Genomic DNA, 25,055 nt, shown 5'->3' with positions numbered 1-25,055 from the left:
GCTTATATCTGCTCAGATTCACATGCTGTGCATAGGCCGACATCTAGTGGAAGCAGCGGAGTATTACAGTTTGTTTTTCGAAACTCTAATATGGGCGTCGACATAGGGCATGCCAGTAATACTATCCCTAGTGTGACGTCCACTGTACCCATGACCCCTCACGTGTGTAGGATCCTCAGATTGTATTTTTTCTGACATGAGGTAGCATGAGGAGTAGCGCGAGTACAGTTTATCCAAGCAGATAGATAAGACTACAAGCATCCATGTGCCTTCTCTCAGAGGGAGGGGGGGGGCGGGCGCATGTGAATCTAAGCAGATACAATCATCAGAAATACGATTACAGTGAGTAATGTATCCCTTCTGAGGCTTGTGGAATCTGCTTAGATCACATGCTATGCATAGATTAGTGAGCAGTGTTAGAAGGAGGAGGAGGTGGGATGTGAGAAGGGTCATGAGCGAACAGATGTCTTAGAACCGCTTGTCCCACTTGAGTATCTGTCTTGGAATGAGTGTCAATGCAGTAGTGCCGAGTAAAAGTGTGAAAAGCTCCATGTAGCTGCTTTGCAAATGGTGTCAAGGGGTACATTTGCAATAAAAGCCAGAGTGGCACCAGTGCCTCTAATAGAGTCGGCTGTTGGCGTAAAAGGCAGAGTCTTTTCAGAAAGGGAGTAGCACAGCTGGATACAGTTTACTATCCATTTTGAGATTGTACCTTTAGAGACACGATCTCCCTCTATGCCTGTAGCTACGGAACAGTTGGTCTGTCTTTCTTAGCGGTCTGGTCTTGTCTACATAGTAGAGGACTGCTCTTCGCACATCTAGTGTGTGTAGTTTCACCTCAGCAGAGCTTTTGGGTTCTTGGAAGAAGGCCGGTAGCTCAATGGACTGGTTAGCGTGGAATTTTGAAATGAACTTAGGTGAGAACCTGGGGTGTGTTCGCAGAACCAATTTATCCCTATGAACAGTAAAGAAAGGATCCTGCACCGACAGAGCCTGAATTTCACTGACCCTTCTTATGGATGTAATGGCTACTAAGAAGGCAGTTTTATAGGTTAGGTGTTTGAGACTAGCCTTATGCATGGGCTCAAAGGGTGGGCCCATGAGTTTAGCAAGCACCACATTAAGGTCCCATCCTGGTGGTGGGTTTGAAATTGGAGAGTGGAGTCTCTTTACCCCTTCCATGAAGGCTTTAACCACTGGTACTTTCCACCACAACACCTTGTTATGGGAGGTGATGTAGGCTGACAGCACCGCCAGGTGTGCCTTGAGTGAATTAAATACCAACCCTGCGTCCAGCAGATGGAGCATATAGTTGACAATATTGGAAGGAGTGCAATCAACCGGGTTGATTTGTCTATTCTGGCACCAGATAACGAATCTTTTCCATATATCAAAGTTACAGTGTCTCGTGTTTGGTTTCCTAGATTCTCTTCGGATATCCATGCATCTCTGTGGCAGGTTGAGATGTCCAAACTCCGACTTCAGGAGCCATGCTGCCAAGTTCATTGAGCTGGGTTGAGGATGCACTGTTTGACCTTGGTGCTGGGATAGTAGGTTGTGCCAGCACGGGAGTCTGATGGATTTGCACACTGCTAGCCTGCGCATGTGTGGAAACCACGGTTGTCTCGCCCACATGGGAGCAACTAGGATGAGCGTCATCGAATCCCTGTGCATCTTGTTGACCACCTTCCTCATGGGAGGAGTTGGTGGAACAGCGTAGGCAAACATCCCTGACCAATTCATCCACAGGGCGTTCCCCTTGGAGTCTAGCTGGGGGAACCTGGATGCGAATCCTGGGCACTGTCTTTTTGCTTGTGGCAAATAGGTCTATAGTAGGGAAACCCCACTGTGAGAAGGTGTTTTCTACGACTTCTCTGTGCAGACCCCATTCGTTCTTCTGGGAAGGGGTCTCTGCTCAAAGCGTCTGTTAGTGAACTGAGATCCCCTGGAACATGTTGAGATGACAGGTAAATGTTCCGTCTGAGTGCCCATGTCCATGTCCATGTCCATATTGTCTGGGCAAGCCTGGACAGATTTGGCAAACAAGTCCCTCCCTGTTTGTTTATGTAAAACATTGCTGTTGTGCTGTCTGTTAAGATCTGCACTGACAGGTTTAACAGGTGGGGTTCGAACGCTCGAATTGCTCTGAAGACTGCCAGAAGCTCTAGCAGATTGATGTGATTCTTGGCCACTGTGTGAGACCAGAGACCCTGAGCTGTGTGCTGGAGGTGTGCTCCCCTCCTCGATAGGGACGCATATGTAGTGACTACAGCTTGTATCTCCAGATCGAAAAAGGGTTTCCCCTTTGCCAGGTTCCCTTTTGTCCACCAGTGAAGACTATTAGTGTTGGCGAAACAACCACTAGATCGTCCCACCGACCACTTGGCCACTGTTTCGCCAACCATTCTTGCATGGGTTGCATGCGCAGGCGACCAGGTAAATACATGACGCCATCATGCCTAGCAAACGCATTGCTTTGCGCACTGTTATCTGGCGACCAGACTGATATTGAGGAATTTGCAGTAGTAGATTCCGAATTCTTTCCTCTGATGGAAAGGACAACCCCTCTTGAGTGTTTAGGACAGCTCTTAGGAACTGTTTGGAGGTGCTTGGCACCAGGCTCGATTTTTTCTCGTTGATTGAGAAACCCAATTCGTAGGAGGTGGTCGATAGTTCTTTGGATGTTGGATCTGCAAATTACTGGGGTTTCCCCCGTGATGAGCCAGTCGTCCAGATAAGGGTACACTGGGATTGCCTCCCTGCGTAGGTGTGCTGCCGCCACAGCCAGTACCTTGGTGAATACCCTTGGAGCCGAGGCTATACCGAAGGGCAGCACCTTGAACTGGTAGTGCGGACTGTCCACCTTGAAGCGCAAGAATCTTCTGTGCACTGGGAACATGGAAATATGAAAACAGGCATCTTTCATGTCCAATGTTGCCATGTAATCCCGTCTTTTTAGGAGTGGGATTACCTCTTGGAGAGTAGTCATGCAAAATTTTTGGGGCTTGACATACTTGTTTGCAGGGCGCAAGTCGAATACTGGGCGCACTGTCAAATCTTTTTTTGGCACAAGGAAGTAAGTTGAATAAATACCCTTGTTTACCTGGTTGCCCGGGACAAGTTCTATCGCGTCCTTTGCGAGAAGATTGACGATTTCTTCGAGGAAGATCTTTTGGTGGTCCAGGGAATGTATCTTGTCATGGAGGGTGGTTGTGGGGGCGCTCCAGCAGTTCAATGCAGTATCCTACGGACACTGGACAGCACCCATCTGTCCGATGTGATCCCTTCCCATGCTTGGGTGAAGTTGGAAATGCCACCCCCCCTCCACAGGGGATGCGTGGGAAGGGACCCTGAGCGGAACGTCACTGTTTTGCGGGAGGCATACCGCCTCTGCCTGGGCTGCCTCTTCCTCTACCACAGCGCCTTTATGAAATCTGCCGTAACTTTGGGTAGTCTGTTGGTTGCCACCCCACGATGTACCCTGTCCCTGTGCGCAATTGGAGCCCCTCTGGGAATTTTGGCTGCGTGAGCGACGAAAATTACTATTCCTCTTTGATTGTTGGGCTTATTTGTCAATTGTCCCAGGGACTTCAGAGTATCGTACTCGTCTTTGGCAGTTTTGAGTGCGTCCTCTACTGCTTTGCCAAATAAGACATGCGGTTCCACCGGCATGTCAATAAGGGTAGCCTGGGTCTCGGGTTTAAACCAGGACTACTGTCTAAGCCAAGCGTGCCTCTTAATGACAGTGCTCTCGGCTATGAGCCGGCCTGCATTATCTGTGGCGTCAAAGGTCGTCTTCAGAATGCAACCAGACACGGCTCTACCCTCCGACGCAATTTGGGCTAGCTGGCCCTTTAGGGGTTCCAGAGCAGAGTCAATAAGAGCAGCTACCTGCTCCCACTGGTGGCAATTATAGCTTCAGAGATACGAGAGGGTTGAGTCAAAGGCTTCCCAAGCCAATAGCTTGGTAGGAGGTTACTGGAACCTTGCAAAAAGAGCTAGATTATTACTAGCTCAGAACACAAACAATCACCGTAGAGGAACAATACAATGTAAATTTATTTAACAAAAAGACATTTTTTAAGTTTTTTGTGCCACTATGTGGCATATATGCATACAATAGATCTGCATTATAGTGGGTTAGTAAAACGTAGTGACAGTCTATTTTCTGTGTTGTTTACTTTCACAACACATTAACTTTGTCGACACTTGAGTATGTGTTTCTGGTTCGGTAGATAGGTGAAAAAAGGCAGTGGCTGATAGAATTGGAGCAGCGCTGCACAGGATACCGAACTGTCTTCAGGACTTGGAGGTCGATTTCAGACTGGGTGAATAAGTGGGGCGTCATCCTAGTGTAAAAGAGGCTATGTTAAAACGGTGAATCTAGATTACGTACATTGGTGAGAAAAAGCAAGGCAAGGGACCTACCATATGAATGTTGATTAGCGCCATGGCTGTGGTCTGAGTAAAAAGCAGCTGCTGGAATTGCGGCTGTAAGGGTCGATCTGCAGATGTCAGAGGCCCTGATCTAAGTCAAAAGGGAGTCGAAATTGACTGGTAAGAATTAATCTATGCAGGGGCCGTGACTGTACAAATGGTTTTATCGAGCTAGTGTACAGTGGACGGCCAAGACTAGGTGTCTAAAGTGAAGAAAACATTCATGACTGATTATCCAAAGTTAAAATGAGGCAAGCGGTGGATTGATATAAAAACGCAATAATTGCGAGTCCGTTATATAGTGTTGTTTTAGATGTGCCGGAAGTCGGTTATGAGTGATCCAGAGATCTAGACAACAAGGGTGAATTTAAGGCGGAACCTACGGTAATTGCGAAAGGTGGTGCACACGATGCGAGGGGAGAGAGCTGTGCCAAGAGACTTACCCGTGTCCCAGTCGGGAAAAGAGCTGTGTCACTGTCGTCGGGTTTGCCTGACTGACTGCGCATGTCTGTAGTTAAAACGAGGCCGTAGTGCTTTCAGGCACTGCGCATGCGTCTGGGAGTAGTGTACGTGGTGGGCGCGGTCGTAATCAGTGCGTAGTATCGCGCATGCTTGTTGGTCATGTTTGGTAGTGGACTCAATTGAAACATGGAAATGCATAATCTTTTTTCCTTGAGACATCAAACAAGGAGATCGAGTTACCTACATGCAAGCGGAATTATTTATAACAATAGAGTCAATAAGTACTTGTATTGTTATGATGCCAACAGTGTAGGGTTTCATATCTAGGCATATGTTACAGTGTAAAGCAGAGAAACATTACGGCACTCTATAACATAGTGCCTCCGAATGCATTTACAGATATAAACAGTATGCTATTGCTGTGTCTTTTCTTTGTAGACAGGTGACCTTGAAAAATGTTCTGTTATATTAAACTTCGTAAATTCGAAAAAAATTTTGGGCAGCTGAAGGGAGCGTACTCCAATGGATAGAGGAGACAAGTGGGTGTATGGGTAATCATGGCGTGGTTAAAGCTCAATGAAGAGAGCAATGGGATGTGACTTCACTTATTGAAGAACAAGTTCCATTCAATGGAAATATTGAGACCCTGTCTCACAGAATCCAAGCGATAAATCCATTTTTGCTCAAGTTTACGTAGGGCAAGGTCCCTGTTGCCTCCGCGGGAAGGGTTGCCTACTGTTTGCAATATTGCCCAGAAGATGTCGTTATGGGTGTGATTCATCTCCTTGAAGTGTGCCACTAGTGGTTTATCTTCTATTTGGTTTCGCACACAGGAACGGTGTTCGCAGATCCTTTGTCGAATTTCTCTCTTGGATTTGCCTATGTAGATAAGGTCACAGGGGCATTTGATGATGTATACACACCATTTTGTTTTACAGTTGGTGAACGAGTTGAAGGTCCACTGGTTTCCTTTCAGATCGATGGTCTTGAGGTTGGCCGTGAGGTTACAGACGGAGCAGTTGCCGCATTTGAAATGGCCTATCACAGGCGGGAGGTTCCACAGTGTGGTTTGAGTACTTTTGGGAGCATCCACTTCTGTGTACGTGTGTACAAGTCGGTCTTTCAGGTTGCGACTCCGTTTGAAGGCGAATCTTGGTTTTTCTGGTTTAAAAGATTCTGTCTGTAGTATGTCCCAGTTTTTTAGGACTGCCTTTTTGATTGAGTTACTCAAGGGGGTAAAAGTGGTGACGCAGGTCATTTTAGAGTTGGATTGATCTCTGGTGGTGGGAGTAAGGCAAGTCTCCCGATTGGTGTATTTGACTCTTTTTCTGGCCTGACGGATGATATGGCTAGGATATCCCCGTTCTTTTAGACGGGTAGCAAGTTCTTTGCTCTTGGATTCGTATTCCGTTAGTGTGGAGCAGTTACGTCTGATACGTAAGAATTGGCCATAGGGTAAGTTGGTTTTCAACCCTAGAGGGTGGAACCTGGAATATTCTAGTAGAGTATTTTTAGATGTGGGTTTTCGGTATAGAGAGGTGCTGAGGGAGTTGTTTAGGTTCTTGGATATTGCTAGGTCCAAAAAAGGAATTTGGTTTGTACTGTATTCCATGGTGAATTTGATGCATTCATGTTGTGAGTTTAGCCAAAGCAGGAACGCGTAGAGATTTTCTTCGGTCCCTTTCCAAATCATGAACACATCATCAATGTATCTTAGCCAACAGCCGATTGATTCTTTAAAGGTGTTGTGTTTATTATAGATGGAGTTTTTTTCAAAAGTGTCCATGAACAAATTTGCCACATCTGGGGCAAAAGTGGCTCCCATGCTGGTCCCATGGCATTGTTGGTAAAAAGATTGTTTAAAAATGAAGTAATTTTCCGTTAGAGCTAATCGGGTACACTCAAGGAGAAAAGCGGTGGGGGGTTCACTTGTTCGCCTCTCGTCTAAGTAGGTTTTAAGAACTTGCAGGCATTCAGTTTGAGGGATGCTTGTGTAAAGTGATTCTACGTCCAGGGTAACTAGTAAATCCCCTTGTTCGGTTTGTAATGTGTCAAGTTTTTTTATCATAGACGTAGTATCTTGGACATAGGAGTGATCCGATGCCGGCTACGATACTAGAGCCCTTATCAATCTACGTGGATCACTTCCTAAGGCCTTTCATCAGTAAAATGCCCTCCTATGTCCAAGATACTACGTCTATGATAAAAAAACTTGACACATTACAAACCGAACAAGGGGATTTACTAGTTACCCTGGACGTAGAATCACTTTACACAAGCATCCCTCAAACTGAATGCCTGCAAGTTCTTAAAACCTACTTAGACGAGAGGCGAACAAGTGAACCCCCCACCGCTTTTCTCCTTGAGTGTACCCGATTAGCTCTAACGGAAAATTACTTCATTTTTAAACAATCTTTTTACCAACAATGCCATGGGACCAGCATGGGAGCCACTTTTGCCCCAGATGTGGCAAATTTGTTCATGGACACTTTTGAAAAAAACTCCATCTATAATAAACACAACACCTTTAAAGAATCAATCGGCTGTTGGCTAAGATACATTGATGATGTGTTCATGATTTGGAAAGGGACCGAAGAAAATCTCTACGCGTTCCTGCTTTGGCTAAACTCACAACATGAATGCATCAAATTCACCATGGAATACAGTACAAACCAAATTCCTTTTTTGGACCTAGCAATATCCAAGAACCTAAACAACTCCCTCAGCACCTCTATACCGAAAACCCACATCTAAAAATACTCTACTAGAATATTCCAGTTTCCACCCTCTAGGGTTGAAAACCAACTTACCCTATGGCCAATTCTTACGTATCAGACGTAACTGCTCCACACTAACGGAATACGAATCCAAGAGCAAAGAACTTGCTACCCGTCTAAAAGAACGGGGATATCCTAGCCATATCATCCGTCAGGCCAGAAAAAGAGTCAAATACACCAATCGGGAGACTTGCCTTACTCCCACCACCAGAGATCAATCCAACTCTAAAATGACCTGCGTCACCACTTTTACCCCCTTGAGTAACTCAATCAAAAAGGCAGTCCTAAAAAACTGGGACATACTACAGACAGAATCTTTTAAACCAGAAAAACCAAGATTCGCCTTCAAACGGAGTCGCAACCTGAAAGACCGACTTGTACACACGTACACAGAAGTGGATGCTCCCAAAAGTACTCAAACCACACTGTGGAACCTCCCGCCTGTGATAGGCCATTTCAAATGCGGCAACTGCTCCGTCTGTAACCTCACGGCCAACCTCAAGACCATCGATCTGAAAGGAAACCAGTGGACCTTCAACTCGTTCACCAACTGTAAAACAAAATGGTGTGTATACATCATCAAATGCCCCTGTGACCTTATCTACATAGGCAAATCCAAGAGAGAAATTCGACAAAGGATCTGCGAACACCGTTCCTGTGTGCGAAACCAAATAGAAGATAAACCACTAGTGGCACACTTCAAGGAGATGAATCACACCCATAACGACATCTTCTGGGCAATATTGCAAACAGTAGGCAACCCTTCCCGCGGAGGCAACAGGGACCTTGCCCTACGTAAACTTGAGCAAAAATGGATTTATCGCTTGGATTCTGTGAGACAGGGTCTCAATATTTCCATTGAATGGAACTTGTTCTTCAATAAGTGAAGTCACATCCCATTGCTCTCTTCATTGAGCTTTAACCACGCCATGATTACCCATACACCCACTTGTCTCCTCTATCCATTGGAGTACGCTCCCTTCAGCTGCCCAAATTTTTTTTCGAATTTACGAAGTTTAATATAACAGAACATTTTTCAAGGTCACCTGTCTACAAAGAAAAGACACAGCAATAGCATACTGTTTATATCTGTAAATGCATTCGGAGGCACTATGTTATAGAGTGCCGTAATGTTTCTCTGCTTTACACTGTAACATATGCCTAGATATGAAACCCTACACTGTTGGCATCATAACAATACAAGTACTTATTGACTCTATTGTTATAAATAATTCCGCTTGCATGTAGGTAACTCGATCTCCTTGTTTGATGTCTCAAGGAAAAAAGATTATGCATTTCCATGTTTCAATTGTGTCCACTACCAAACATGACCAACAAGCATGCGCGATACTACGCACTGATTACGACCGCGCCCACCACGTACACTACTCCCAGACGCATGCGCAGTGCCTGAAAGCACTACGGCCTCGTTTTAACTACAGACATGCGCAGTCAGTCAGGCAAACCCGACGACAGTGACACAGCTCTTTTCCCGACTGGGACACGGGTAAGTCTCTTGGCACAGCTCTCTCCCCTCGCATCGTGTGCACCACCTTTCGCAATTACCGTAGGTTCCGCCTTAAATTCACCCTTGTTGTCTAGATCTCTGGATCACTCATAACCGACTTCCGGCACATCTAAAACAACACTATATAACGGACTCGCAATTATTGCGTTTTTATATCAATCCACCGCTTGCCTCATTTTAACTTTGGATAATCAGTCATGAATGTTTTCTTCACTTTAGACACCTAGTCTTGGCCGTCCACTGTACACTAGCTCGATAAAACCATTTGTACAGTCACGGCCCCTGCATAGATTAATTCTTACCAGTCAATTTCGACTCCCTTTTGACTTAGATCAGGGCCTCTGACATCTGCAGATCGACCCTTACAGCCGCAATTCCAGCAGCTGCTTTTTACTCAGACCACAGCCATGGCGCTAATCAACATTCATATGGTAGGTCCCTTGCCTTGCTTTTTCTCACCAATGTACGTAATCTAGATTCACCGTTTTAACATAGCCTCTTTTACACTAGGATGACGCCCCACTTATTCACCCAGTCTGAAATCGACCTCCAAGTCCTGAAGACAGTTCGGTATCCTGTGCAGCGCTGCTCCAATTCTATCAGCCACTGCCTTTTTTCACCTATCTACCGAACCAGAAACACATACTCAAGTGTCGACAAAGTTAATGTGTTGTGAAAGTAAACAACACAGAAAATAGACTGTCACTACGTTTTACTAACCCACTATAATGCAGATCTATTGTATGCATATATGCCACATAGTGGCACAAAAAACTTAAAAAATGTCTTTTTGTTAAACAAATTTACATTGTATTGTTCCTCTACGGTGATTGTTTGTGTTCTGAGCTAGTAATAATCTAGCTCTTTTTGCAAGGTTCCAGTAACCTCCTACCAAGCTATTGGCTTGGGAAGCCTTTGACTCAACCCTCTCGTATCTCTGTACTTCTCTACCCTCTTGAGTCAGGCCCCCTAAAAAAGAGGGTTCGCCCATTTTTGTTCCTTTCCTTTTGGCAATTATAGCTTGCCAGCAGAGTGGTGGTATTGGCGATTCTTGCCTGGTAAGCGGAAGTGGAGGCCACTTTCCTTCCTAACCCATAAATTCTCTTGCTCTCCTTGTCTGGGGGAGCCTCAGTTGAAGATAAAGGTGTCCCCAGTCTTTTTCTGGTGTTTGTGATTACCAAAGAGTCGGGCTTAAGTTGACCCCTTATGTAAAGTGGGTCTGACTGGGCGGCCCTGAACAACTTCTCAATTCTGGGGTTTACAGCCGTAGTGAGATTAGGAGTGAAAAGGGAAGGATCAATTCTTCACTGGATTTACTTGAGAATAGGAATGGCTTGAGCAATGGGCCTCTTGTCTCCCACTAGCTACTCTGCAAAACGGCTCTCTACCTGCGCCCCCCCCCACCCCCTCCGAGTGTCTATGTGGAAGTGCTCTGCAGCTTTAGCCAAGACCTCATTTAGAAGGGGCTGGTTATCTATTGGTGAGTCAGTAACTTGTGGTTCCTTGTGAACCGGAGAGTCCATATTGTAGACTTCTTCCTCGTTTTCCTCCTCTTCATCCTGGTCCTCGTCATCTCCATAATACTCGACCCCTGTTTGGTCGTCCAGCATTTGTATATCTGGGTCATCCTGATACTGTTGGTAGGGCTGGAGGTAGTAAGGGCCTGAAGTCAGGCCCTGAGCTGGAGTATCAAACCGAGATCTATTATTAGGAGGCTGAGGGTCCTTGGATCCTGAAAGAGTAGCATTGTCAGGGGTATAGCAAAGAAAATGCTGTGGGATTTTTTCATAAAAATTGGCTAAGGAAGACATTCTCCTCATTACCCTATGTCCTCAGTACTCCATTCTCTGGAACTGGGGATGACAACCTCCTGTTGAGGTTCCTCTTCTAGTCCCATATCCTGAGGAGTGGGCGGGACGAGCCTGGGTGTAGTGACTGGGACAGGGGTCTTAGATTTGTCCTCATCTGACGTCCTGTGTTTGTCCTTGTGTGCCTGAGGTGCAGAAGTTGACGCAATGACTTTCTGCTGTTTGTCCCCTTTCCCATGAGTGGAAGAGTGTTTCCCTGATGGTTTGGTCTTTTCTGAATCTTTCGACGCTTGGCGTCGAGATTCGGGGATACTGTCTCTCTTTCGAGTGTGCACGTCGGGACTCGGAGGCAGACGCTGAACGGGCTGCCGGAGCCGACTTCTGGTGTGCGGCTTGGGGGTGGAGTTCGGATTAGTCATCTGACGAACATACCTCTGTGACTTTGGGGAGCGAGGCACTCTTGGCAACTGGACGGTTGCTGCGTGTCATGCGGCGATCTCGACCTGGAACGCCCAGAGGACACCGATTCCATGGACCACTCTCTACGTGCCACTTTCTTCCAAGAACTCGACACGCGTGTGAAGTCTCAGTTGGACTTGGTGTGTTTAGGTGTAGAAGTAGTTTGGGTAGCACTTGTGTCGCCGGGTGTGTACCCCCATAACTGCCCTGCCGGACAATCCTCTGAGGTCAGGGAGGAACGCTTGGTTGTCTTTCGACGCCCCCGTGTCCTCGCCGTCCGAAAGGGCGGCGCCGCTGCTATCACTGAAGGCTTCCATGGCCTCGAGCTGCCTGGCCTGGTGGGCCCAACACTTAGTGGAGCGGTCCTTCAGTGTTTTTCCTTTAAAAAGCATGCACGCTCTGCAGTTCGCTTTGGGGTGGTCCCTCGGCAAGCAGAGATTACAGGTGGCGTGTTTGTCAACCCAAGGGTACTTGCGGTTGCACTTGGGACAAAATTTCAATGGAGTACTCTCCATATGTCACCTTAAGACAGCGGGCTAGTGTATGTAGGAAATTATAATGAGTATTGAGTATGTTTCCACCGCCCCCCCCCCCTACCTACTTGCAGGGCCGAGTCCAGAGGCCTTCCTAGGCCCGGGCCGAGGCCAGAGACCTTCCGAGGCCCAAAGTCCATCGTGCAGTCTCGACAGTTCTTTGGATCAGCGTCAATCTTCTATGTCTCGACGTGGGAGTAAAAGAACGGGGAAATTAATATTGATTTTTTTCAAAATGGCTGAAAGCCAGGGAACTCCGCACAATGCTTCCGACAACTATGGTGGAAAAAAAAAAAACAATCTGAGGATCCTACACGCGTGAGGGATCATGGGTACAGTGGACGTCACACTAGGGATAGTATTACTGGCACGCCCTATGTCGACGCCCATTTTCGAGTTTCGAAAAACAAACTAACACTCCGCAGCTTCCACTAGATGTCGGCCTATACACAGCATGTGATCTAAGCAGATTCCACAAGCCTCCAAAATAATATATAAGGCTGTACCACCCGAGTATATGGTAGCGCAGACAGAGCAGCCAGTCTCCTTTTAGGAGGGAGACATGGCTGTAGGAAACTACACTGATCCTTTGGTATGCCAAGGTTTCAACAGAAACACGTACAACAATAAGTATTATTTAAAAAAATAAAATAAAAGGGTTAGTATAAATACAAGTAGGCTAGGTTAAGTTTCGGGGTAAGAACTGATCTTAGAGTCATAAGACATATGCATTACTTACCGTAATAGCATTTCTGATGTGTATCTGCTTAGATTCACATGCTGTGCATATAGTCAGACATCCAGTGGTAACCGCAGAGTATTGCATCTGGTCTTTCAAGGATCAAAAGGGGACGTCAACATGGGCGTGCATCTAACACTATCCCTAACGTGACGTGTAGTGTACCCAAAATCCCTCACACGTCGAGGTCCCTCCCATTGTATTTTTGCTGCCATGAGGGAGCCCAATGACTATCGTGAGTAAGTACATGTTAGGGAGAATTTTCAGTAATGTGCCAATTCCCTCCACCTTAGAGACCACCAGTAACTTTGCTGGATTTTGAGGACTTGATTTTTTTACCTGGAAAGAGTGAGATCCCCTACCCCCTCACATCCCCATTCTCACGTATTTTAATGTGATTTCTGTACTTTGTGTTTCTTTTGTTATGGAGCCTGACCAACTCCATAGGCATCTTTTACATGGTGTCACACAGCACCTTCAGTGCAGTGGCACAGGGAAGTCTTTCAGATTTCGCAAGGTTTAAATACCTTCTCTGGGATAAACTAGTTTCCCAGAGCAGTAAAGTGAAATTGACTTGACTTACATTTGTAACTTTCCAGACCCAGTACACACTATCTTACAATAGGGTGCTGGAGGGGTTACCTAGTATCCCCTTTGTCTAGCTTCTCATGTAACATTTTTAATGTTACCCGTTCCTCACTGAATGGCTGGTGGCAGTGGTTTACTTTTAACTACTGTGGTGTGCATTTACCGCGGGCTGCGCTCGCAGCTGCAGTAAAGCACCCAAGGGTGCCATTTTTGTCAAAATGGCCCAGACCTTTTTTCGCCATTTCTTTGTGGATGGGTCTTTCTTGACCCTGGCTGTCAATGGGCTTTCCTTGCGTCTGGGGTCACGCACTCTGCAGAGGGGGCTCAGGCTCGGTCAGTCCTGCTTCCTGGGAGTCTGGAGGATCTTCCTGGATCTCTTGGCCAGTTCAGAAGCAACACATACAATCTGGTGTTCCTCTCCCTGGCGTTTGACTTTCCACAGAGTTGCTGCTGGAAACCGAATCAGCTCCGAGATAATGTCCAGGTGGCTTACTTTGGAGTTGATTAGTCGCACCAACTCAAGGGGAGAAGTCGTCCTTGCAGGGGCTTATCTGTCGATATGAATTTGGAGCTTCAGCACAGCAGCAGGGCTTCACCGAGCAAACCAAGGGTCCAGGAGTTGCAGCAGGCGTCCTTCAAGTTCTTCTTCGGTTCGTTCGTTCGTTCAGTGGTCGACTGCCTTCCAAGCCAAAAGCCTTACCTTTTATTCAGTTTCCTAGGAGACTAAAGCACAGGGAGTTTCGGGCACCTCCCTCACTTCCTACCCACCCCAGACACTCAGACGCTAGAGGTGGTATTCAGTCCTGAAGGCCGCCAAAGGCATACAAACAAAGGGACCAAACCTGGTTTGCCGCGCAGAGACCAACACTAGAAGGACCTTTCCAAAAAATGGCAAAAAAAGAAGAAGACCAGGAGCGGTTTAAACAAAGGGGCTTAAGGTGCCATCTTGAAAAACATGGCTCCCGTAATTTTTAGCTACCAGTGTTCGCGGTCGGGAAAAATCATGGTAGTTCATTGTAAAACCACTGCCACCAGCCTTTTCAATAGGAAAGGGTAGCATTTGACTGCAACATGAGTATTTAGACACAGGGGATACCATGTAACCCCTCCAGCACTCCATTGTATGATGGTGTGGGCTGGGTCTAGGAATTTGGAAAGACTAGTGAAGTCAATTTCACTTTACATTACAGTAACAGTAGTTTATCCCAGAGAAGGTATCTAAACCTTTGGGAAGTCTAAAAAGACACCCCTGCATCACTGCACTGCGGGTGTAACACACAATAAGATGCCTATGGAGTTATCCTAAAACTCCATAATCAAGGAGCACAAGAGTAAAACAAACATCAAAATACACGAAAGAGTGGGGGCAGGGGGCTGGGGGGGAGAGAAAAGGTACACCCTCTTTCCAGGTAAAGAACATCAAGTCCTCAAAATTCAGCAAAGTTGCTGGGGGTCCCTAAGGTGAAGGGAATTTGCACATTTATGAGAATTCTCCCCAACAGCCTGCTTAAGAAATGTTGTGGTCACTTGTATGTTCTAATAACCTTTTCCTGTGACTTATCCTTAAATGACTCTAAATACAACAGTGATATATTAATGTCCCCAACACCCTAGCTATTGAAGTCACCTGAGGGTGTAGGTTGTCTGTAGGCCATCCTAAAAGGGTACTTACTGATTTACAAATGTTAAAGTGTGTTTTTTGTGAAGTATATTTCAATGTTACTGTTATATTGCTCCCTTCTGAAGGATTACCCTGACTGACTGAAACATTAATAATAGTTTATGCAAGAAAAACTGTGTGTAAGGGTTTAACTGAATACTTGTCACTGTGAATCTGAGCAACTCCCCTACAGCTCACATTGACCCCTCTTGAGATAAGCCTGGCTGCTCAACAAGCTTATACCAAAGGTTAGGTTTCCTATTACCTGTAGTCAGGGTTGTTTTAGTGTTCCCAAAGGGTACTGCATACAATCGCGCCTAACAGTACATAAAAGAGAAAGTAGTAAGACGTCTATGTTCCTTCCACCGAGTGGGGAGGAAGGGTGGGCGCATGTGAATCTAAGCAGATACAATCATCAGAAATGCTATTACGGTAAGTAATGCATGTCTTCTGGTGCTTGTTTATCTGCTTAGAATCACATGCTGTGCATAGACTAGCGAGCAGTACCCGGAGCTGGAGGTGGGTTGTGTGAAGGAACAGTAGTGAAAAGATGTCTTTGTACTGTTTGCCCACCTGAGAATCAGACCTAGAATGAGCGTCTAGGCTATAGTGTTTTGTAAAGGTGTGCACAGAACTCCAGGTTGCCGCTTTGCAAATTAACTATGGGAACATTTGCAATGAATGCTATGGAAGCCCCAGTGTCTCGAGTAGTGTGCTCCTCTCTTGGCAAGAGTGCAACAGAGTGCGATGTTATGTTTACTTATATAGCGCCGGCAGCCCGCAGGCATCAGGGCGCTTGTAGCAAACAGACTGGATCTACCAGGATCATCTATCTATAGTCCCAAGGAGCCCTGGGTTTCCTAACTGAGTGCTATCAATTAAAGAGACGGGTCTACAGGCTTTTCCTGAAGGCATGATTATTCTCTTCTAGCCGCAGAGTGTGTGGGAGTTTTTTCCACTGTTGCGCAATTGACAATCCACCTTGAGATGGCTGATTTAGAGACAGGATCCCCTTCTCTACCAGCTGCCACTGAAACGAAAAACTGGTTCATCTTTCTTAGTGGTCTAGTTCTTTCCATGTAAAACAGGACTGCCCTGCGCACATCTAACGTGTGTAGTATTTTCCACCACAACACTTTTTGCTGCAACGCAGTGTATGCTGAGATCAGCAGCTAAGTGAACCTTCAGAGAATTAGAAACCAGGCCGGAGTCGAGTGAGTGAGGTATGTTAGGCAACATTTGTATGCCGTACCCTCTGGGAACACTACAAACAACTGACTACAGGTATAGGAAACCCAACCTTTGGTATAAGCTTGTACTAAAGTTTTGGTAGCGTGTTGAGCAGTTTGGCTTATATCAATAGGGGTCAATGTGAGCTGTAGGTGTGTTAAACAAATTCACAGTGACAAGTATTCAAATAAACACTTACACACAAGGTTTCTTGAATAAACAAATCAGTCAGTTAGCATAAGCCTTCTTCAGAAGGGAGCAATATAATAGCAACACACAAATACACTTCAATACTATACACTTGTTTTCTAAATCAGTAAAGAACCTTTTGGGTCCTACACCCTCAGGTGACTTCAATAGCTAGGGTGCTGGGGACATTAATAGTTTACTGTTTGCATTTAGAATACTGTTAGTAGTTGGTAAAAAGAAGGTTATTAGAACAACAAGAGACCACAAATATTCTTAAGCAGGCAAATACTTTTGGATCCCCACAGCAGAGTCATTCAGTATAACAGGCTAGGCCATAGTCAATAGGCACAAGTCTTATATAGGATGAAGCACCTCTGGTAGGTAAGTAGAAAAGTCTTTGAACAATGTTTTTAGGGGTCTTTGAATAAAAGAAGAATCAAATGTAGGGCCACAAGCTGTTAGACTTGTGAGTGGTAGAAGATGCAAACAACTCTACAGCAAGAGGTAAGTTCTCAGACTTTGTACAGTACCTTTGAATTGAAGAAAAGTGCAGCAGATGACTTTTGTTCCTGTGCAGCTCTGCAGATCTCACTGTTCCTGGGCCTCAGTCGTGGGGACAAGAGGGAGGAATTCTGGGGACTCATGCACTGCAATGGGACGGTCGCCTCCATCGATACGAACTTGGGAGTTTCAGCACAGCAGCAGGGCTTCACCGGGCAAACCAACGGTCCAGGAGTTGAAGCAGGAGTCCTCCAAGTTATTTTTCGGTTCCTTCATCGACTCTGCCTTCAAAGCCAAAAGCCTTGCCTTTTATTCAGTACTCTCCCATTCAGTCCAGCCAAGCTGTCAGCCACCCAGCAGGGTGGCTGTCCTTGCCGGACCGTCAGCCGGCCAATCACCACAGAGTGCATTTGGGTCTCGTAGAAGACTAAGCACTGGGTGTTTCTGGCACCCCCCTCACTTCCTGCCTACGCCAGACACCGTGGAGCCAGAGGCGGGCTTCACTCGTGAATCCCACCAAAGGCAAAGCAAACAAAGGGACCAAACCAGGTTTGGCGCACAGAGTAAATCAAGGACCTTTCCACAAAGAAATGGCAAAAAAAGTAGACTGGGGCCATTTTGACAAAAATGGCAACCTTGGGTGTTTTACTGTAGCTGTGAACGCAGCCCGCAGTAAAAGCACACCATGATGGTTAAAACGAAACCACTGCCACCAGCCATTCAGTGAGAAAAGGGTAACAAAAAAATGTTACGAGATGCTAGAGAAAGGGGATACTAGGTAACCCCTCCAGCAATCTATTGTAAGATAGGGTGTGCTTGGTCTAGCAAGTTACAATGGTAAGTAAAGTCAATTTTAACTTTACTGCACTTGGAAACAGTAGTTCATCCAAGAGAAGGTATTTTAAACCTTTGGGACATCTGAAAGACTTACCTGTGTCACTGCACTGAAGGTGCTGTGTGACACAATGTAAAAGATGATACCTATGGAGTTTGTGTTCAAAATCACAATAAAATACTTGAGTGGGAAAAAGGGTCACAGTCTCTCCAGGTTAAAAAAATAAAGTCCTCAAAATACAGCACAGTTGCTGGGTGTCTAAGGTGGAGGGAATTAGCACATTTCTGAGAATTCTCCCTAACACCTGCGAGACATCTCTTGGAGGCACCTGGGGGACAGGCTCAATGGGCCCAGTGCCCATGTAGTCCTCCTAGTCAACGGTGTTGCAGTAGTCGTCGCCCCTGGCGGGCATCGTCCTGATGTGCCAATCGTTGTCACCACCCTGAATGGTGTGGACCGAAAATATCTCCCTCTTTCGGACGAAGAAATGTCAGTTCTTTGGAGTGCTTCTCCCACCCCCCCAGTTCCTCGGATCATGAGCGGTCTTTCTCGGGCTGAGGTCCGGCATCCTCTTCCGACCGAAATAGGATTTTCCTATCACAAAAAGCAAAAATGCAGAAAAGCTCCAAGAGCAAAACGCACAAGGACTTCCAACACTTCAACATGCAGCAAAAATCTGAAAATGGCTGCCTGAGCAGGGGCTTAGATAGAGGGCAGTCATTGGATGGGGGCAGCATGACCCAGAGCTCAGTAATTGGTTTAGAGGAGAACAAGTTACTTACCAACTGGTAAAGTTCTTTCGACTGGATGTTGCTCCAATGTATTCCACATCTTTGACATGTAATGTCCACAGCTGTGCTACTTCAGAAATTTTCGGCAGAGGGCGTCCTGCGTCGATGGCGTCAGGTCAATGTCCCTCGAAGGCCTCAGTCGACGACGTGCGACGTCACTGGATGTTATAAATGGGACGCACAGCGCCCGTAGTCTCAGTTTATGTTTTTCCTCCATAACATGCGACATGCTCGTACACAATACTTGCTTGACAGCACATAGCCTTGAGGGAACGCAGGCTGTAATAGCATAGGAAATTCTCCAGAGGGGCAGGCTCGGAGGGCGATATGAAATACATTGGAGGAACATCCATTCGAAAGAAAGTTACCAGTTGGTAAATAACTTGTTCTTCGAATGGATTGTGTCCTCCAACGTATTCCACATCTTTGACAGACTCCCAAAGCAGTACCAGAAAATGGAGGAGGGAGAAGAATTTAGAATACCCAATCAGATGGCACAATAAAGAACCGCTTTACCAAAGGCCATATCTTGACCATGGAGCGTATCCAGGGAGTAATGTTTGACAAAAGTGTGGATAGAAGCCCATGTCACTGCGTCACGAATATCCCTAATAGGAACTCCCCGCTTCAGGGCAGTGGAAGTAGCCACACCCCTAGTGGAGTGAGCTCACAACCCTTCAGGAGGGTCGTTGCCCGCCAATCTACAACAATCAGTAATGGGGAGGATAATCCACATGGACAAGGTCTGTTTGGTAACAGCCTGGTCCAATCGGTGTTCAGCGTATCCCACAAAGAGTTGATCGTCCACTCTGACCCTGTACATCCTAGAAATATAAAAGCTCAGAGCTCTCCTAGGGTCCAACCTATGGAGTCGCTCCTCTTCCTTACTAGGATGAGGAGGAGGATAAAAGCAGGAAGTACCACTGTCTGGCTTAAATGAAACTCAGACACTACCCTCCGTACAACCCTATCCTTGTGGAACACAGAAACGGGTGGCTTAGATGAAAGTGCCTGCAATTCATTCACTCTGCGAGCCGATGTAACCACAACCAAGAAAACAGTCCTGAAAGACAACAGTCTCAAAGGACAAGAGTGTAAAGGTTCAAATGGAGCACCCATCAGGAATTTCAAGACCAAATTCAGATCCCAAACCGGCACCTGAAACTGGGACGGCGGGAACACATTAGTGAGCCTTTTAGAAATTGGGAAATCAAAGGAATCTTAAAATAAGAACATTCTTCAGACGAGCGCTTGAAAATAGACAGCGCTGCCAGGTAACCTTTAATGGTACCTACTTGAAGGCCCCTGTGGGCCAAAGAAAGCAAGAAAGACAGAACCATGGGAATGGAACACTGAAAAGGATAGACATCGTGTCTCCTGCACCAGTCGCAAAACATACGCCAACAGCAACGGTACAGGAATTTGTTGGTCCCAATCCTAATATCTCAACCTTTCAGATACCAAGCATGAAGGTTGAGAGTCTTGACCTCCGGACGGAGAACCCGACACAACGGGAGTGACCCTACCCCACCCTTTTTTGTTGAGGCAATGCATGGCCACTGTGTTGTCCATCAAGATCAGGACACTCTTCCCCCGCGCAGACGGCAGAAAAGCATTCAGGGCCAGCCTGATGGCCCTCAGCTGTAACAGGTTGATGTGGAGTTTGGACTCCGACGGAGACCAGCGACCGCTGGCGGTCAGTTCGTCAGTGTGAGCTCCCCACCCTGTGAGGGAAGCGTCCGTCACTACCATCGCATCCGGCCATGGTTGCCAAAACGGCTCCCTCTTCATCAGATTCCCATAGTTGGCCCACCACAGACGATCCTGCGTGACCAAGAGTGAAATCTGAACGGATCCGTCATCTTGCCTGAGAATTGTGACCACTGCATCTTGAGGGCCCATTGCAGGGATCTCATCCTCGGTCTGGCCTCTGGTACCAGACAAATGCAGGATACCATGAGGGCGAGCAACCTTAAGAATTCGTAAGACGCTGGGCATGTTGAAATTTGTCCACAATCTGCACAATGTGATGAGCCCTCACCTTGGGAGCCGAGTGCTTTCCCAAGGACGTGTCCAGCACAGCTCTGATGTACTGGAGCTGTTGTGAAGGTGTCAGATGAGACTTCTTGAAATTGAGGGAGAAGCCCAGCTTGTGGAGGGAGCAGCCAGTGAGGCTGAGATGATCCATTGCTTGCTCGGGAGAACGTGCACGGATCAGCCAGTCATCCAGGTAGGGGTAAACCTGAATCCCCCCCCCCTTTGCCTGAGATATGCCGCCACCACCATTAGCTTGGTGAAGACCCTCAGGGCGGAGGTTCATCTGAATGGCAGGACCCGAAACTGAAAGTGCGAGCTGCCAGCCGCAAACCTCAGGTACCTTCTGTGCTTTGGAAGAATCGGCACATGAAAGTAAGCATTCTGTAGGTCCAAAGACACCAACCAATCCTGAAGTCGAAAGGCCTGGAGGACCTGAGAAAGAGTGACCCTCTTGAACTTGTCCTTCCTGAGGAGTTTGTCCAACCAACGCAAGTCCAAGATGGGTCTCAAACCCCTGTCTTTCTTTGGAATCAAAAAAATATGGGGAATACCATCCCTTGTTCCTCTGCGCTACAGACACCAGTTCTATAGCGCCTTAAGATTTTCTGCACAAGGAGCGGATCCGGAAGCTTGAAAGAGTCCCCGGTGGATTGTCGTGAGGCCAATTTAGGAAGGGAAGGCAGTAGCCATGGGCTATTGTATCCAGAACCCACACATCCAAAGTAATAGCTCGCCATTCTTCGAGATGCTGAGACAGTCTGCTCCCAACCGGCGAACAATGGAACATGGCCTCAGTTGTTTTGGAGTGGCTGCGGCAGCACCCGACGGTAAAGAGGCAGCTGCCTGAGAGGCTTTGGCACCTCTATTTCCCCAACCACCAAGGGTACTTTTACGTTGACCCCTTTGACTGGCGGCTCCTCGTGTCCTACCAAACGAGGAGTAGTAACGAAAGGAACCTCCCCTCCACTGCTGTCCCCTAGGATGATAAGGCGGAGGTTAACACACAGCAGCGCTCAAAGATTCAGCCGCAGCTTTTGAGGTCTGCAACCTCTCAAGGCTCTCGTCAGCCTTGCTGCCAAACAAATGTGCACCATCAAAGGGCATGTTCAGAAGACAGGCTTGTACATCCGGAGCAAAACCCGACTTCCGCAACCAAGCAAACCTGCGTATAATGGTGCTCGCAGCCATGGACTGGCTAACACTGTCGGCCGTGTCCAATCCCGACTGAAGGGACTCACATGGCATCCTTGCCATCTTGCATGAGAGCAAGGAACCCATCCTTTTTTTCCCCCCTCTGGAATATGCTCCGCTGCAAGAGAAACTATTCCACAGAGTGTGTGAAAATCTTGCCAAGGCACAAGTGGAGATGGCCAACTTCAGCGCCATACTCCCTGCAGAAAACACCTTGCGTGCCCAACCACTGAAGCGTTTGTCGTCCCCATCAGGAGGGATGGTAGTAGCCGCCTGAACCACCAAACTCTCGGGAGTGGGGTGAGAGGAAAGCTAGCTGGGGTCGCTACTGGAAGGGCAGTATTTTTTAGTTAACGACTTGTTAACCGCCGGAAGAGATTCCATGGTCTGCCAAGCAGCCCCCACCCTTTTCTACAAAGTTAAATGAAAGGGTAACACTGGGTCAGAGGACTGACCTTGAGACAAAATATCAGTTAAATCATCCTGAACAAATGCCTCTAGAGGACTAGACCAATCAAGATACTCAGTAACCCTAGCCATCAGTCTCCTAGAAGACTCAGCATGAGCCCCAGGCTCAGGCCTGCCAAACTCCAACTCCGGAGAGGTGTCTAAACCACTGGCATCATAGAGTGATGGATGCAACTCTTCCAACTGACTGTCCCCGGAAAAGAGAGGAGACACATCAGGCTCAAATTCCAAATCTGACCGCTCCTCTACCTCATTAGATGATATCCAGGAGGGAGAAAGAACTCCTGCCTAGGGATAGAAGAGGGCCTGGAATCCTTAACAGGCCTCACAGACTTGGATGTAGCCTTCCTTGGAGGATCCACAGTACCAGGGACCTCCATCGGCATATTCCGGCCAAAAGGCCCCGAAGGCGCAGACAACGGGACCGAGGGATGGTGTGAAAGCAAAGCCTCGACATCAGTATCCGACAGACACTGTGCCAACTGAGTCAACGCCGACCTCGAGCCCTTACCAGATTTCTTCGGTTTGCCGGGGACAAAGACCGAGACCTGGATGCAGCACGTCTCTGGCGATCAACCTGGACCTTGTCCGAATGGGACCTCGATGGTTCCAGATGAGTATCACGCCGAGGACCCAGGCCCAAAGGCACACGAGCCACAGACTGAGACCATTCCCTGCCAGCTTCTTCCGCAGGCGCGGACGGAACTGTGCCCTGGGATTGAAAAATCGCCAACATCTGCTCCCTGAAGGCTGCCCATTCCTCCGGAGTCGAAGACTTAGTGGGACAAGCCACTTTCCTCACAGCGCCATCCGAGGAGGAGGACAGGGAAGGCGACAGATGACGGCACTTCCGGGAATGCCAAGATGAGGACGACGAATGGCGGGAACCACTCCGGGACCGAGATCCCCAGGGCTCCCTTCGACGTCATCCCTCGAATCGTCGGTAGACATCCCCTTAGCAGATTTACGGGACTTACTGGGTTTAGAACCCCCTAACTACCTATAACTTCCCCTAAAGCTCCCGCAAGGCCTTAGCAGTCAGCGACTGGCATTACGAACAGTCGTCTGTGTCATGACTCTTGCCCAGACACCTCATAGAAATGCGGTGCTGGTCCGTAATCGACATCTTAGACTTGCAGTCCCGGCAAGCCTTAAAGCCAGACCACAGAGTTAGAGATGTCAAAGAAGAAGACAGTTCGGCGAGTTCTCGAAGCAAAAACGCTTGCGGAAAAAACTGAACTGAGGCTACAGGCGCCCTATTCATAACTATTTATAACATCCGGTGACATCGACAACGCCATTGACCCCCTCTGCTGAAAAATTTCCAAAGTAGCACAGCTGTGGACATTACATGTCAAAGATGTGGAATACGTTGGAGGACACAATCCAATCGAAAGACAGTTTAGAAACAAAACTAAAACTTTTTCCTTTTACCGAGAATTCCCAGCCCGACAACGGAGAATATTCATGAGCATGTGAATCCATACCAGACCCCATGCTGGAGAAGCATAAAAATGATAAATCTCCCCAACGTCTGGAGATCCAACTGGGGTGCTGTGTGCTGCAAAAGTGAAACACAGATGCCTTTTAAAAAGTATGGAGAAAAGCAGGACTCCATAAAATAAACAATGAACAGGACCCCCTTGGTCAGAGCAAAAAGAATGAGAGGGGGTTGGGGGGGTAGAGGGAAATGGGGAATGGGTGTCAAGGTAGAAGATATCATAGATGGGAAACAAAATTGGAGCAAAATGGAAACGATTAGAAGAAAAAAGTAATAAGAAAATCATTGAAACAAAAGAGGAAGGAAAGATAGTGATCAAGCACTGGGGAGATGGAGGTCCTCACCGAATGGAGTCGTAGATGCTACTGTAGGTGAATAAATAGGTGCGTAGAGATTCCTCTTGGATCTTCCTAAAGCAAAAAAGGGACACAAATGCAGAGGCTTAATAAAAGTACTTTGATGCCAGATTCAAACGTAATACCCATCAGGGTGATATGTAAACAGTGCACCTGTCCTATGTGATTACTTAGAGTTTTATTCTTTTTTAATGTTACAGGTTTCATTGTTCCCTGCAGCAACCACCTAGATGAAGGCTGATAATCACCAGACATTCTGTAATTGGTACAACTGAACAATTGCAAACTTTACCTTCATTAAATGTATTGCCAATCTATTGGCCTTAATTCATTGACCCAGCGCATCACACCATTTAAAATTGTTCAAAATACCACTGTGCCCTGTAAACACTTAGTTCTGCATCATCCATCTAGATAGAAGCCTCATCTTCCTTTGTGACCTTTGATCTAGCCAACTCATCCAAACCTACTCTGAACCCAGTAGGCTTAGACTGCTGTCCATTTAGCTCCAGATAACTACTCCTTCCTCAGCCTGCTATGCACCAAAAGATGCTATTATATTCTGCTAAGCACCTCCCTTTTCTGTGTGTCCTCCAAGCACCCTCTCCCAATCACTGTCAATCAAGAAGCCTTCACCTTTGACAGTCGGCCCACAGCATGTTGCACGCCCCACCCTTGTGTCCTTCGCACTAGCAAACTTGCACCTTATCTGCAATTTTGGTTTAACAGCCCCTCTTCCACTGCCACAGTCGGCAGTGTTGCCCTTTCCTTGGATCCCTGGTTTAAGCAGGCTTCCGAAGTCCTCTGCCACCCTGGAATCAGAGCCTCCCCACAATCCATCTTCACTGGTTGCATCATCTGCTTTCATCCCCTCACCAAAAATGTTTTGCAAGCTACTCTAGTCCAAGCCCTCTGCATTCTGGCACCAGTATGCTTCCGCAAAGCATTTATTCTGCATTCAGGAA

At 47.0% G+C, this 25,055-nt stretch overlaps 1 protein-coding gene across 1 annotated transcript in view; it reads right to left on the bottom strand.

Moving 5' to 3' along the window:
* EIF3CL (eukaryotic translation initiation factor 3 subunit C like) overlaps nucleotides 1-25,055 on the bottom strand; it is a 384,931-nt gene that overhangs the window by 64,516 nt on the left and 295,360 nt on the right. The window contains exon 18 of the mRNA XM_069652105.1: nucleotides 24,079-24,144. Coding sequence (XP_069508206.1) covers nucleotides 24,079-24,144 — 66 coding nt within the window. The remainder of the gene's footprint in view (nucleotides 1-24,078; nucleotides 24,145-25,055) is intronic.

The sequence above is a fragment of the Ambystoma mexicanum genome, chromosome 3p (assembly GCF_040938575.1).
Source record: "Ambystoma mexicanum isolate Mex_15411 chromosome 3p, UKY_AmexF1_1, whole genome shotgun sequence".
Lineage (NCBI taxonomy): Eukaryota > Metazoa > Chordata > Amphibia > Caudata > Ambystomatidae > Ambystoma > Ambystoma mexicanum.
Note: the sequence above shows the minus strand (reverse complement) of the source record. Positions and strands in the feature narration are given on the sequence as shown.